Source organism: Dendronephthya gigantea, unplaced genomic scaffold (genome assembly GCF_004324835.1).
Source record: "Dendronephthya gigantea isolate DGI-Jeju-01 unplaced genomic scaffold, DenGig_1.0 000016F, whole genome shotgun sequence".
Classification (NCBI taxonomy): domain Eukaryota; kingdom Metazoa; phylum Cnidaria; class Anthozoa; order Malacalcyonacea; family Nephtheidae; genus Dendronephthya; species Dendronephthya gigantea.
In genome coordinates, this window is record NW_021163026.1 from 2,711,546 (window position 1) to 2,725,648 (window position 14,103).

Below are 14,103 nucleotides of genomic sequence, written 5' to 3' on the forward strand. Positions count from 1 at the left end.
CCCGAAGACATCACGCGTGGGTTCACGAGATACCCACGCGGCCACGCCCAAAATTGTACACCATTAATAAACGAAGTCAAGTGATATTTTTCATATGATTTTGCTTTAAAAACTAATTTCTTGTCATTTTTTCCACTTGAGAACGATTAAAAGCGTGACATCGAGTTTAGCATATTGTGCATTAGGATACTATTTATGAAAATTGCCGTTTATTTGTCGTTTAATTTGGATATTTTGCAATGAGTGAGAAAGTATCCGTCGCGGAACAGAATGCTGCCAAAGAATTCATCATTTCGTTTGTGGAGAAGTGTGGTGGTATAGTTTATGAAAGTGTTGAAAGTTTACCTAAACAGTCAACTTCACTGCATTGTTCAAAGGATGAAATCGAAGGGGAATGTCTGTACATCGCTTTGGAGTATCTACGAAACAGGTAATTAACGAAAGTGAAAGGCAGATCTGTGTGAAATAATTAAGCAAATGTCGTTAGTTTGGTGTATTTTTAATTACAAATTATGACTTTTATCATTTATTATACTGCTTTTCGCATACACATGAGGTTCATGAACCGGATATTCTATAGTTTATTTATTATACGTATTTTCTAAGCGAAACTCGTTCATTTTAGCCCTTAGCAACCTGAAACTTAAAAAGTTGCTGAGTTGTGTAATATTTGTCACATTCCTTAGAATGAGTTAACAACAACAACATATTGCTAACCCATTTGTAGGCATGTGAGATTGTCTGTTGTAAGACAGAATGAAATGTTAAAGTTGGTGGGCAAAAGAAGCAAATAACTAGATCGAGGTGGAAATATGTTTAAAAGGTCTCAAAATTTGACTTAAATTGCAGCAAGACTATACTGATTTCTTTTGTTGTCTTGTTTGACAGTGGTGCGCCAGAAATAGTGGCAACAACAGCTGCACACCAGACTATCGTGAAACTACTAAAAGAAGATCTTCAGTCATTCGAGGAAGAGATCTCTGTATTTGATAAAAAAACTGATTCGGACGAAGAAGATGAATCGAAAATCCCGAGAAAAAATATAAAAGGTTAGTTAATTCTCATGTTTATAGATGATATAATTCTATGAACCATACTTGTACTCCAGGCAAGTTTTTTTACGTGCAATTATACTAAAATCTTTTAAATTTGCTTAGCTGTGAACTGTGGTAAGTTGGCAATTGCAACTATCAATGCAGTTCATGATGTTTGTAAGATGTGGAAAGAGAGTATGCCAACACTGTATAAATCTAGAAATACATACGAGGTTTACAGTCATTCAACACAAAATACAAGAAGGAGAATGGAGGATAGGCACATGGTTATCACTGAATTCAACAATCTTTTTGGTTTAAATGAGGTATAGTTTTTGAAGATCTATTCTGTTAGCCTTAGATATCCTGTGCAAATTTAGCTTCAACACAACCTTTATCTCTAGGAGTTTCCTAGCCAGGCCTATTTTGCTGTGTTTGATGGTCATGGGGGTGTTGATTGTGCAAATTACACAGTTGCTCATTTTCATAACAACATTGCAAAGCAAGATGAGTTTACTACTGATCTGGATGAGGCTTTGTCCAAAGCCTTTCTTTCCACAGACAAACATTTTACAGAGAAAGCAAAAAATGAGGTAACATTGTAATGAATAATAGGAGAAGAATTTTGGTCATGTATCTGCAGAAGTAAAACCATAATAAAACAATTAATGTTGCCCTGCAGAACTACTAGATAAGGAACTTTTAATGTTGTCTATCAATTAATTTGTCATACTCTTTCAAATACATTTTAGAACTTACGTGCTGGAACAACAGGTGTTGTAGCAATGTTAAAGGGTAACACACTAAACATAGGATGGTTGGGGGATTCTCAAATATCACTGTGCAAGCAAGGACAAGCAGTTGAATTGATGCAGCCGCATAAACCAAACAGAAAGGTAACAATTTGCCATGTTTCCCTCTAAAATCCTTAATTATGTAATTCTTAATTGTAGAATTCTTAATTTTATAATTCTTAATTGTATAATTCATAATTTTTGATTATATAATTTGTAATTCCTAATTGCATTACCTAATATGGCTATAAAAAATATCTGTTCAGGATGAACGAAAACGTATTGAAGATCTGGGTGGGTGTGTCATATGGATAGGAGATTGGCGAGTGAATGGAAATATTGCTGTATCAAGATCTATCGGAGATAAAGATCACAAACCATATGTTTCAGCTGATCCTGATACACGAGAATTTGATCTTGAAGGTAGCTCATGGCTTCAGTACCTAGCATACGTCAGTATATCACCCTGTTTGTGCTGAATGATCTTCCTTCATTTAGGTGATGAGGAATACCTTATTTTGGGCTGTGATGGATTGTGGGATACAATCGCAGCTCCTGAGGTCATCAAAATGGTGCAAGATCATTTGTCCAGTGGTGGCAGTCGTTCTTCTGTTGCTAAATTTCTTGTGGATCGTGCAATTGAACATGGCTCAACAGATAATGTTAGTGTAATAGTTGTATTCTTAGATTGTCATAGAACTGTCGGTGAAGAAGCCCCAAAGACCACAGCAGCTGAGAGTGCTAGCGAAGGAACTGGGGAAAAGAAATCTGTGGAAACTCCTGGAGGCACAGAACAGGGGCATGGTGAAGAGAAAATGGTAGAAAATTAGGTATCCTGCATTAAAATGTACATATATAAGATCTGCTCTGTGATAGACACAAGCGATCTTTCAGCCTTGATATTATTCTAAGAAACATTTGTCATAATACGATTTGTTACAGATATGATCTGCCCTTGTGGCAATACAGACAATCTCCAATAATCAAAACCAAAATTGAAAATAGATATTGACCTGTGCAGTGGATTTCAAGAGAGCATGAGGCTAACTGCAGGTGCATGATTCCTTTTCAATTTTGTTGTTGATTACCCGAGATGTTTGGAATGAGACTGGGAAAAGACACAATTTTGTAGTTTTGCATGGTGATGAAACAATATAAATATTTTTCTTAAACACACCATGTAAATAGTTAGTAATCTATGTGGTATATCCATTGACATTTGTTTTTAAAACATAGTTTCACTGATATCTTTGGCTGCATATAAACTGGGAAAACTGATTGATAAAGTGAGCTAGTAGTGTAAAATTGGAGGGGGTCAGGTGTGAACTGTGGTGAAGTAAGGTGAAGGCATGAAGTGAGGTAAGGTGAAGTGAGGTGAGGTCAGGTGTGGGGAAGCAAGGTAGTTTGTGAAGTCAGGTCAGGTGTGTTGTGAAGTGAGGTGAGGTCAGGTGTGGTGAAGTAAGGTAGTTTGTGAAGTCAGGTCAGGTGTGTTGTGAAGTGAGGTGAGGTCAGGTGTGGTGAAGTAAGGTAGTTTGTGAAGTCAGGTCAGGTGTGTTGTGAAGTGAGGTGAGGTCAGGTGTAGTGAAGTAAGGTAGTTTGTGAAGTCAGGTCAGGTGTGTTGTGAAGTGAGGTGAGGTCAGGTGTGGTGAAGTAAGGTAGTTTGTGAAGTCAGGTCAGGTGTGTTGTGAAGTGAGGTGAGGTCAGGTGTGGTGAAGTAATGTGAGTTATGTGATGTTTATAGGTGAGGCTAAGTGAGATAAGGTGGAAGTGAGGTGAAAGTGCCACAGTGAAGGTTTGGGTTTATATCAACTGGCTCACCAAGTGAGCGAAATGCAAGCGCATAACTTGCAACATTCCTGCATTAAAATGTACATATATAGGTTCAGGGTGGTGGTGGAGCTCGCTGAACAAGACTAATAATATCTTTACCCTCGAACTTCACCATCGATGACGCCCCTCGTCACCCCCAGTCACCCCCCTCTAGGGTCAAATGATGGGCTTTAAATACTCGTTCTAGTCCATGCGCGGTCAGTTCAAAATGGCGGATCACTTGAAGTAGTTGTTAGTTTCTCTATCACGTAATAAAACTCTGCAGGGTCTCGGCTTTGGCGAAATATTTTGAATCATGGATAAGAAGGAAGGCGTTAAGGTACTCTTTCTTTTTTTTACAAAGTAGACATCTAAAGTAGGTAAAATTTTGGAGAAGTTATGCTTGAAAACTCAAAAAAGTTATCAGCCGAAGTATTGTTTATATATAAATAAGAGTTGTTTTTTCTACTTTAATTGTCAAACTCTAGTTTTAACAGTAAGTTAGTATAACCCATTTTAAGATCTATAATCCAGTATATCTTTTAACAATGTACCAATGTATCATTTAACAATGTATAATATACAATTACGTCCAAAAACAAAGACGAATGGCTGGATTTTTCATCGTAATATTAAGCAGTTTTGAGTTCGGACTATCACTAATATGTGTAATGAAAAGTACTATCAATATTTTCTCTGATAACTTCATGTTTGACCACAATACATTAGCGAAAGTAAAGTTAGATAATGCATTACCATCACATTTTATTAATATTCAAACAATTTAAATTGTCAGGTCCTCAGCGAAGTATTTCGATGCTTTCGCTGTTTCATTTGTATGGAGAAATTACAAGATGCTCGCATGTGCCCACATTGCTCTAAACTTTGTTGCTCGGCGTGTATTCAGGTACTGTTTTATAATAGAAATCTAATAAAAAAGAGTCAACCAGAATCTTTACACTCACTCTTGGAGTGACAGTGTATGGATTGCAAGGGTCATTGATTCTTGATTATCCCCCCAAATTTCATTTATATCCTCTTATCCTTCTTCTCATAACAGAGGGAATAACTGCCCCCTGACAGACGTAGTAAATAAGCAACAACATTACTTCATCTTGGGTTGAAATATATATTTTTGTGCTTCAGAGATGGATGGCTGAAAGGTCAACTTGTCCACATTGTAGGTAGGTTAAAGTTCTAGGCTTTGTTTTTATGATGGTATAAGATAAAAGGTAGATACAATAAATTACAATATAATTGGTGTATTATATTTGGATTTATTTCAACGAAAATTTTCACATAATTTCCACGGAAAACACTTGGTTATTTCAAACTTATCATATTTATTAGAGGAACACTACAGTTATCGGAGATGGTTCATTGTCGTTGGGTGGAAGATATTACTCAGGTGCTGTTGCCAAAGTTGTTACTGTATTGACAATAGTTTCAATATGACAATAGTATTGACAGAATCATTTTCCAATAGAGGCTAACATCGCTTCAACAGCAAGCTCAGGCAAGACCAGCTGTTAAACAGGAGAAAGATTGGTAAAGATTGAACAAATAAAACAAATGAATAGTTGATTGATATCAAACTAACTTGCAACACCAATGCTATTTCTTAGGTGTAAAGAACACAATGAAAAACTAAGTGTTTTCTGTTGCACTTGCAAGATTTGTATTTGTCATCAGTGTGCATTATGGGCAGGCCAGGTAAGTCGCATGACAGAACTCCTTAGAAATCATCACAAAATTACTCAGGGTGGAATACCTGAAATTTAGTTGAAAAAATTTACAATTGAAGTTGTATTATTCTGTAGCATTCTGGCCATAGTTTTAAACAGCTGGATGAAGTCTATGATCAACATGTTTCACTGGTCACTGATGAGGTAAAGACAGTAATTATTGTACCGGTAGCTCAGTCTGTTCATTCAAATCCATCTTAGCTTATTATGCCAAAATCAATTGCCAATCTAAGGAGGATGTGATTACAAATATTGTTGCCAATTAGGTGGCATCGTTAAGGCGAAGACTCATGGAACTAATCAGCCTCGTTCAAGAAGTTGTAAGTTTACTTAATGATCATTTTTAATCAACTTTGTTGAAATACTGCAAAGCTTTTGGTCTGTTAACATGGACCTTCATTGCACTGTTTACTGAGTGTTTAAATACTTTACAATAGGAAAGAAATGTTGAGAGTCTGAGGGAAGGCAAAGAAGAGGTATGAAATTGCTGCGAAATGAAATTTGTTCAAGAAAGAAAAGTTTTTAAAAATCTTTGTCATGTTTTAATTGACAGCGTGTTCGTGAAATTCACAATGCTGTTGAACTCATGATTGCAAGATTGGACTCACAGTTGAAGAGCAAACTGCTTGTTCTCATGGGTATATTTTATTTACAACATTCAACATTTTTGGATGTGAAGTCACATTTCTTGCATTTCTCCATTTAGACTAAAAAGTCTCTTATTTAACTTCAGGTCAAAAGAATTCTTTGATCCACGAAACAGAATTACTGGAGTCTCACCTACAAGAAGTTGAAGATCAGGTCAGATTAGACAATATTCTACATGTTGACTCACCATGCATGGACTTACATAATTTAGAAATTACACAATTTAGTGATTGCATGATACATATTTTTTATTCATATAGCTTCATTCCTGCTCTAAAAGCGAACTGATAACAAACACTGGTGATCTTCTTGTTAAATTCAATGAGGTTTGCTGTTATAACTTTCTATGTTTCCTGTTGCTTTTATATACTTAAGATTTCCTTGATAATTGTGGGACATTGTATATTTTAACTGTAGATCCATAAGAAACCAATTGGTTCATTTGTCAGTCCACCTATTCCAGCAGATTTCACAAGTGAAATTGTGCCACTCTTTGAAACAAGTACATTCTGTATCACAAACTTTAGGTAAAACCTTTAAAAAAAATTGGAGCATTAGGTTATGTTTGTAGTGAGTTGCACTTCAAGAAGTTCTAATAAAATATTTTCATTGTTAGACTGTTACAAGGCTGGAGCCTGTTTGGAAATAAATATGAAATATAAATTTGTTTTCTAGTTCTGTGAGGAGAAAAGCAGATCCTGTCTACAGCGACTGTTTGGAGGTGAATGGTTTGTGTTGGAGACTTAAAGTGTATCCTGTAAGTTTACCATTCTTGAAATCGGTATTTTATGTGAAACAAACAGAAAACAAGTCAGAAACTTATCTCGTTCTCATCGTAACCATACAATGAATTATCATATCATATCATACCAGTACATTGATTTATTTCTGATGGTGTTGAAAATACTTCAAAATGGTTTAAAATATCCTTTTTAGGATGGCAATGGTGTTGTGCGAGGAAACTATCTTTCTATATTTCTGGAGTTGTATGAAGGACTTCCAGATCCAGCGAAGTAAGTCATGATGCATAATTATCAGGCCTGTCTTAATATTATTGAGATATGACATCAGGTTAATACTGAGGAACGGTGATTCATTTTTTAGATATGAATATCGTATTGAACTAGTCCACCATTCGTCTCCTAATTCAAGCAAGAATATCATACGAGAGTTTGGTAAGAGAACGTGTAATATGCGAGTTAGCTTAACTGTGGGACTATTGACCAGTCAACTGATTGTATAAGACTTGTTTAAACTTCTCTGTATCAGTCGAAGAAGAGTTATAGGATATAAGGAGAACTGAGGTTGATATAGATGGATGTTGGTGGATAATGTTGTGAAAGGAGAGTCCCCATTTTAGTTGAAAACTCTCATGTTGATTGGTGAAGCTCGTGGGTACACAGGGGGATAATATTTTTGATTCTTTAAATTGCAGCATCAGAGTTTGAGGTGGGCGAGTGCTGGGGTTACAACAGGTTCTTCCGTCTTGATCTTCTGGTTAGTATAAAAACTGTTCTCTACGATTGCTCAGGCATGAGCTCGCCTAAGGAAATATCACGTATTCGAACCGTCTTTACCTAGTAGCTCAGTTAGAAGAGCATTTGACAATCCTAACTCGCGTGTTTTTCTTATATTAAAGTACTTTACATGACCTTTAGGCGGATGAAGGTTACCTCAATATGACCAACGACACTCTGATACTGAGATTTCACGTCAGAGCGCCAACATACTTTCAAAACAGCCAGGAGCAGAAATGGTATGAATGTTTTCAACAGAGCCTTAGCTGGTTTCAATTTTCACACCCAAACTCATATCTACAGACACGATGTTGATGGTCCTTGATCATTGAGATCCCAAAACTGCTCGATAAAGAGATCATTGAGATTTACTTTTACTTTTCAAACTGTATTTTCTAGGTATATACAGAAAGAAGCTGCTATAAAGAAACAACATCTTCAACAGATCGAAAGATTAAAAGAGGTGGTTTTATCACTTATATGTCCTATGATATTTTTGTCTATGATAGTTTGTCGTAAAAGAATAACACAAGATCTTCATTTGCCAATATTGTTTGTTTATCTTTGATCTTACAGCGTCTGATGGAAGAACTAGCAAAGAATAATACAAATCCATCACCTGCTCCTGGATTGCTGGGTACATTTCACTTTTTAATACATGTCAAAAGTGTGTTACATCGCCCTGGCATTTCTCCAAGGTGTGGCCAGGTATTGACTGTATTTTCTGAATTTTAGATTATAGTCATGGCTCGTTATTGGAACAGACATTTGAAGAGCCTGAAGCTGAGCCTACACCAAGCAAAATATTTCCATCGAAAGTAACCGCCTCTGGAAGACCTAAAACAACACAGTCGATTGCTATTGATGTTGAAAGTGCCACTGGTGAGTGTTTAAGAAATATTCGTCCGTGAGGCGTGGGACCTTGGTTACAGCGGGTACGAGGAACGTCATGTAGATGAAACTCTAGAGAGAGAGTAGTGATCTATGTCTTTAACGAGGTCTACGTGGCTTTCAGGTCAAATCTCTCAGACAAACGAGGGAGGTGAAGAAGAGTGTAGCGATCACTCCAGTGACGATAGTGAGGACAGCGAGGAAGATGAAGGGCCACTACTTGATCACACGAATGATGAGACTTTAGAGGAATCTGGTTTATTAGGAGACTCTGAACTTGCAGATGATAGCGAGGTACGTAATCAACGATAACTTGTTTTATTATTTATTGAAAATGAGTCAAGAGTTTTGATTGGCCAGCAGCTGTTGGCGAAATCGTCATATCCGCTCGGCAGCTGCCCAAATTTGGACAGTGACGTCACTTCGTCGGATATGAAAAAAATTATTGCACGTTTGACGTCACTTCGTCAGATATGAAAAAAATTATTGCACGGTATGACGTCACATATGTCTCCTTGTCTACAACGCAAGCGTTTAGTCTAAGCCCAAAATTTTTGCAAATAAATAATAAAACAATTATTGAATTCGGTTCTCGCAGGATATGAGGAATTATCAAGGCCTCGTTTAATATTGAATGATTTCTATGAAGATGACTATCCTCAGGTGGTGGAAACGTCATTCATCACACCGCCAACAACAACAGTCCTTCTCAGAGCTACACAAACATAGAGGATCAACATCTTTAATTATTTCTTTTTGCCTGAAATCCGCTGTCTTTATGTCGTCGAGTTTACAGAGGCGTGAACGAGTTTGTTTTTGTTCAGGTTCCTGAAGAAGATTGGGTGAATGAACAAGAAGAATGTGGAGCAAAAGATGAGAAGGAATCTGATGAAACAAAGAAAAAGGTTGAAAGAAATACGCCAAGTGGACCATCTGATGGATCACAAGTAATTTCATCAAATGAACAAAGTTATGGCGAGCACTGGCTGCGGACATTCTCAAAACCTGAAGCTCTAAGGTTATTTTATTAAATATAACAGCGCTGTTTAGATCTGACTCCCACTCCCGCTACCTTTGAGTCCTTCCTGATGGTAATTCTAACGTTTCCGCAATCTGGGCTCTGGTAACTAACATACTTGTCTGTGTTCTTCCTATCAGTTTACGATGGGTCAGAGAGGCGACCGTTGAGAATCCCTGGGGTTGGACAAAGCCTGAGGCAGCAGATTTTCAGCTAAATCACATCGCTCTGGGAGCAACACCTCCGCCTCGTCTTCGGAATATCCCGGAATATGACGTCGATGCCGTGTTAAGTGCTGGGGAACTCGTGATTGACGAGGAAGAGCGTGCGTTGTTGGATAATTTAGGACTGGAAACCTGTGACTCGTCGAAACACACGAAGAAAAGTGCAGCGCAAAAAATGTCGCGTCAAAAGCGTGAGGAAAAGGAGGACCCGTTAACGAAACCTCTAAGCCCTGATGGTATGACTTTTGATACTTCTTTGACAGGGACGGTTTAACTGCGATATCGTTGCTCAACTGTAGTCTTTCATTCAACACAACGCTCTCTAAATCCAGTCAATCAACGATCAGTTGTTTCATGCGTGAATTCTATTTCTTCAGATCCATTTCTTCCATTCCTTCCTCCAAACATTCCAAGAAACAGCCGCTGGGCAAAAATCATGCGAAATAAGTGGGAGAGAGAGTTGAGAAAACGGCAAGTGCAACTATCAGAGCTTGCAGGAGGAAACCACTCAGGCTCGCAAGGTAAGCCAAGTGCATACGAGATGATTGCTAGATTTGACTTTAGCCTCACTCTCATTAGAAAGAGATTCCCCCTGTTTGATTCTAAGATCAGGGCCGTAGCAAGAAAGAAAGAGGGGAGGTAGTTAGAATGGAAGAAAAAAGGGGGGAGGGTGTCAAGTGGTGTAAGTTTTCACTCTATTGAGAATACAATAATGTTTGTCCTAAAATATCGTGACAACATTTTCAGGTCCTCGAAGATACGGAGTGTCCAAAAGCAGCGATGCAAGCAGCCCTACTAGCAGCGTTCAACCAACAAGCTCACCCACATCACTAAGTCGCTCTGGCTTTCCTTCTAGTCCTGATAGTCAGCCAACGAGTTCTTCTGTTGCTCAGACCAGCAGCAGTGAGACTGTGATGATGTCTGAGGCATTGCAAAATGCACAAGATAATCCTGACGTATACCAAGCCAAACCATTTCAATTGAAGAAACTAGTTGAGAATACGAGTTTGAGCGATACTCCTTCTTCTGCTTCGAGCAAAACTCGAGGAAAATCATCCAGTAAAAGACGATCTCATAAGACAAAGAATTTAACAAATAGAACTATTGATGACTTTTATGTCTCCAGGTAAGTGATGTGAGAGGTGTACAACAAAAATGGATTATGCAATCATCAAGTCTAATATTTTATACCCAACAGTTCTTCAGTTGATTCAAACACACAAGAGGAAACGTGTGCTGACAGCCTTGAACGGGAAGGTGGGTATTGTTAGTCAACCTGATAGAATCTTTGAAGAATAACAGCGATCAGTTATGGTGTTAAGTTATGTTAAAAACACCAAGAAATGGAGCCATTGATTGGAGAGATTGAGATGTGAAGAATGTTCATCCGTTTTCCTTCAGGTCTACAGTGGACATCGAAAGTTCTCGAGGAAATGAAAAGAACTCAGAATTATTCATTGAAGAACAAACTGAACGATAAAGAAGGTTGTATATGTCCAAGTATGAACTCGGCTTTGAGGTGCAGCAACAAAGCCTTGGGTCCACGATGCATCACCTTGGACAGAGACTACGCTAAAGCATTTGGAGATGATGACAGTGGTTGGTGAACTAAACTACCTTTATCTAGAAGCTTACAAATACGATGAACCTACAACGTCCATTGTGCAAACCTTCTTGTGTTCATTTTTTCTTGACAGATGCCCGTCGTAAGACGAAGTTCCAAAAACATCTGAGTCTCAGATGCCCAGACACAAGCGAGAGTGAGGATGATGAAGATCCACCGCAACACAACATCGCAACATCATCAAACACAACATCAAGACCAACACCGCCGCTACGAGAGTTCTTACAAAACCTTTCTGCCATGAGAATACAAGTTGAAAACCATCCTTTGGATGCAAGTAATACAGGTATTAATTACAATCTTTCCTCAAATCAGGTTAATAAGGAGCTAATGTAGTATTTTCTTCTTGAAAATTCAGAGATGACTCATCGTCTTAACGAGGAGAATGGAGCTAGTCCACAAAATGATGGGTGAGTAATTTTACTTTGACTTTAACAAACAGCATCCCATCTACTGGGATAATCCAACTATTCTCATTTCAGCCTCAAAACGAATATTACACTATTACAGACATTCATTTTCTTCTTCTGTCCCAGATCACAAGAAAATAACAACTCCGCAAGTGTGATCTGAGGAGAATTGATCATGTAGGTCATACTACAGAGGTGTGAATGATAAAACCATAGACTACCACTATTATAACTTAATATATTTCTGAAATAATTCTAAAAAGGTAGAAAAAAGTTTTTTGTTAAGAGTTGATGTAAATTTGTAAGTGCATGTAAATATTTTCTTCCCAATAGAATATGAAAATATTTAATATTGTATTATTTATATTATTGTATCAGGTGAGTTGTCAGGAAAGTTTGTTTCAATAAATTTGTCCATATCTGATATTTGCCATGATATAGGATAACTTTCGTTCGTTTCTCTGTCAAATGTCAGCCAATCAACGAAACTTTCAAACGTCCAGACATGATAGCATTGTTGAAGTTCATTAGAGCCAGAAATTACCTCGTTTGTTCCACTTGAACAGATGGAAAATCTAAAATAAGGTGAAAAAGATTGAATCAAGGTCTTTCTGTTATATTTTCTGAATACCTTTCTTATGTGAATGAAGTAGCAGACAGGTCTAGGTGAAGGAAGTGAAGAGAATTCACTAACACAAACCTTTCAAGGGTTTTAAATTTAACATTAATCTGAAAAGTTACTCCAAGTTTAGCTGCGTCTGCTCCAATATCTTTTGAGTCATCCCAAGGAGAATTACTCTCTATAAACGAAGATGTAATTTTTAATTGTGGCTCTTCGAATAAAATACAATTTTTTAAAGGTAGGAATGTGAATGACCTTCCATAACAGTTTGAAGTTTTGTTTTACTTCCAACAATTTCTTGGCCACAAACTCTTAGGATATGCTTATCTGAAGGATCTGCCTTTCCAAATATGGATTTAACACCTTCAAAGAATTTGTTAGTAAGTAAGAAATGAATCGATATATATATCATAGTTGTTACTGTGGGCTTGAGTCATTCGATTCAATTTTTTACCTGTAATGTCAATTACTTTTGTTTCCTCCAATTCCTGGAAAAAATAGGCAGATATAATGAGGGCCCATCACAGAAAAAGTGGATGCTCAAGCAGACACCAAAATGATGAAAGTGAAAATAGAAAAGGAGGAAGATAGTTCTGCATTTTGAAAGGAGACTTTCTAATCAAACTTGCTTCCCTCGCACATACAAGGTTTAACTTTTGTTTGTTTTCTGACAAGGTAAAAAAAGCATTCTTGTAACACTGGCTGAGACGTGTGCCTGAAGAATGCAGAATGTTTTAAAATTAGCACAAATAAAACGAAAGAAAGTTAGAAAGATATAAATATTAGTTTTCTATTAGTCTTCACCCATCATTTCTTGAAGTCTTGTTACATCTTTGGTTGAGATTGCATTTGAAACAGCACCAACAGCAAGCTAAAATGAGCATATATATAAATAATTGGTAATCTATTTAACCATTGGCAAATTACATCTGAGAATGGATCTGTATACCTGTGTTCCTTTTAAGAATTCTTGCTTATTGAATGGTGCACTATAAAAACATTTTTAAATAAGATGTCCATCAGAATACAACTGCCTCGCATTTGATGAACAAGAAGAATAATCACATTTCTAACAGCCTGAGCAACTTGACCAGTTATCAATCGACAATCATATAACCATATAACTACCAGAGAACTCCACCAGAGTGCATTGATTGACGATTGTTAACCTTTATGCCAACCATAAATATCTGAGAGGCCTGTCAATGTTTGACTGAAACCAACAAAACATTTCAAACAACTTACTTGACATTATTAAGGATTTTATTCATAATGAAAAAGCCCAACAATTTGTGGAGAAATGGTGAGGGTTTCGTGTCATCTAAATAAAAGTATAAACATTCATGCAACTGCTGCAAGATCCTCCATAATTATGACTTCTCTATAGTCTAATTTCATACCATGCAAGTTTTGTATCCACGGAAATGGAAATATGCGATCATTTTTTCTATGAATAAATGCCAATTTTGAATATGAAAAGTTAACATATTTTATAGGAAAGTACTTCTTGATAACAGCCCACATATTCTCCAAATAGTATACTACTCAGCATTCGTGGACACCACGCGCCACGTCTTCATTCCTCTTCCAGGGTGTCTGATTATCTTTACAAGAACAGTTTACGAGAAAAACTTCCTTATACTTGCTCGAAATATGAAATCGAGAATATTGTCTAACGCAGATAACATTACAGCAAGTAATTTTCTCAAAATCTTCCTTCAAACTTATGATGTTTTTGTTTGTTCCCGCGTGTTTTAAAGTGGTCCT

The 14,103-nt window shown here is 37.1% G+C and overlaps 3 protein-coding genes across 4 annotated transcripts; 2 read left to right on the plus strand and 1 right to left on the minus strand.

Moving 5' to 3' along the window:
- The first annotated feature begins 76 nt into the window (after positions 1 to 76).
- On the plus strand, positions 77 to 2,997 carry LOC114520432 (protein phosphatase 1F-like). Its single transcript, XM_028540689.1, has 7 exons — positions 77 to 430; positions 889 to 1,049; positions 1,158 to 1,360; positions 1,439 to 1,627; positions 1,787 to 1,930; positions 2,095 to 2,251; positions 2,327 to 2,997. Exons 1-7 carry the CDS (start codon positions 240 to 242, stop codon positions 2,656 to 2,658), a joined length of 1,377 nt encoding a protein of 458 aa, XP_028396490.1. The 5' UTR covers positions 77 to 239; the 3' UTR covers positions 2,659 to 2,997.
- Positions 2,998 to 3,873: 876 nt separating this feature from the next.
- On the plus strand, positions 3,874 to 11,932 carry LOC114520436 (E3 ubiquitin-protein ligase TRIM37-like). Its single transcript, XM_028540695.1, has 31 exons — positions 3,874 to 3,977; positions 4,434 to 4,544; positions 4,784 to 4,821; positions 4,988 to 5,045; positions 5,124 to 5,185; positions 5,263 to 5,350; positions 5,458 to 5,526; positions 5,649 to 5,702; positions 5,820 to 5,858; positions 5,936 to 6,020; positions 6,116 to 6,183; positions 6,291 to 6,356; positions 6,448 to 6,557; positions 6,706 to 6,787; positions 6,967 to 7,043; positions 7,135 to 7,205; positions 7,466 to 7,527; positions 7,689 to 7,786; positions 7,947 to 8,010; positions 8,124 to 8,184; positions 8,283 to 8,429; positions 8,563 to 8,732; positions 9,263 to 9,456; positions 9,597 to 9,916; positions 10,058 to 10,201; positions 10,428 to 10,806; positions 10,879 to 10,937; positions 11,082 to 11,279; positions 11,378 to 11,590; positions 11,663 to 11,714; positions 11,841 to 11,932. Exons 1-31 carry the CDS (start codon positions 3,954 to 3,956, stop codon positions 11,875 to 11,877), a joined length of 3,300 nt encoding a protein of 1,099 aa, XP_028396496.1. The 5' UTR covers positions 3,874 to 3,953; the 3' UTR covers positions 11,878 to 11,932.
- Positions 11,933 to 12,060: 128 nt separating this feature from the next.
- On the minus strand, positions 12,061 to 14,090 carry LOC114520438. 2 transcript variants are annotated; one of them, XM_028540698.1, is made up of 9 exons: positions 13,841 to 14,090; positions 13,582 to 13,657; positions 13,286 to 13,325; positions 13,141 to 13,207; positions 12,981 to 13,051; positions 12,791 to 12,824; positions 12,592 to 12,699; positions 12,415 to 12,514; positions 12,061 to 12,289 (listed from the first exon to the last, which is right to left on the minus strand). In XM_028540698.1, the coding sequence occupies exons 2-9, from the start codon at positions 13,605 to 13,607 to the stop codon at positions 12,076 to 12,078; spliced, it is 660 nt and encodes a 219-aa protein (XP_028396499.1). In that variant the 5' UTR covers positions 13,608 to 13,657; positions 13,841 to 14,090; the 3' UTR covers positions 12,061 to 12,075. The 2 variants fall into 2 exon arrangements, with proteins under 2 accessions (XP_028396499.1, XP_028396498.1); XM_028540697.1 differs by having other exon boundaries at positions 13,737 to 14,090.
- Positions 14,091 to 14,103: the final 13 nt, after the last annotated feature.

Coding starts and splice junctions, on each gene's coding strand:
- LOC114520432 (XM_028540689.1), top strand. CDS start 240: ATGAGTGAGAAAGTATCCGTCGCGGAACAGAATGCTGCCAAAGAATTC. Junction 1,931..2,094: donor CGCATAAACCAAACAGAAAG/GTAACAATTTGC, acceptor ATATCTGTTCAG/GATGAACGAAAACGTATTGA. Junction 2,252..2,326: donor ACGAGAATTTGATCTTGAAG/GTAGCTCATGGC, acceptor TCCTTCATTTAG/GTGATGAGGAATACCTTATT.
- LOC114520436 (XM_028540695.1), top strand. CDS start 3,954: ATGGATAAGAAGGAAGGCGTTAAG. Junction 5,527..5,648: donor TTTCACTGGTCACTGATGAG/GTAAAGACAGTA, acceptor GTTGCCAATTAG/GTGGCATCGTTAAGGCGAAG. Junction 7,787..7,946: donor AACAGCCAGGAGCAGAAATG/GTATGAATGTTT, acceptor TGTATTTTCTAG/GTATATACAGAAAGAAGCTG.
- LOC114520438 (XM_028540697.1), bottom strand. CDS start 13,860: ATGTGGGCTGTTATCAAGAAGTACTTTCCTATAAAATATGTTAACTTT. Junction 13,052..13,140: donor AAGACTTCAAGAAATGATGG/GTGAAGACTAAT, acceptor TGCATTCTTCAG/GCACACGTCTCAGCCAGTGT. Junction 12,515..12,591: donor ACTTCAAACTGTTATGGAAG/GTCATTCACATT, acceptor CTTCGTTTATAG/AGAGTAATTCTCCTTGGGAT.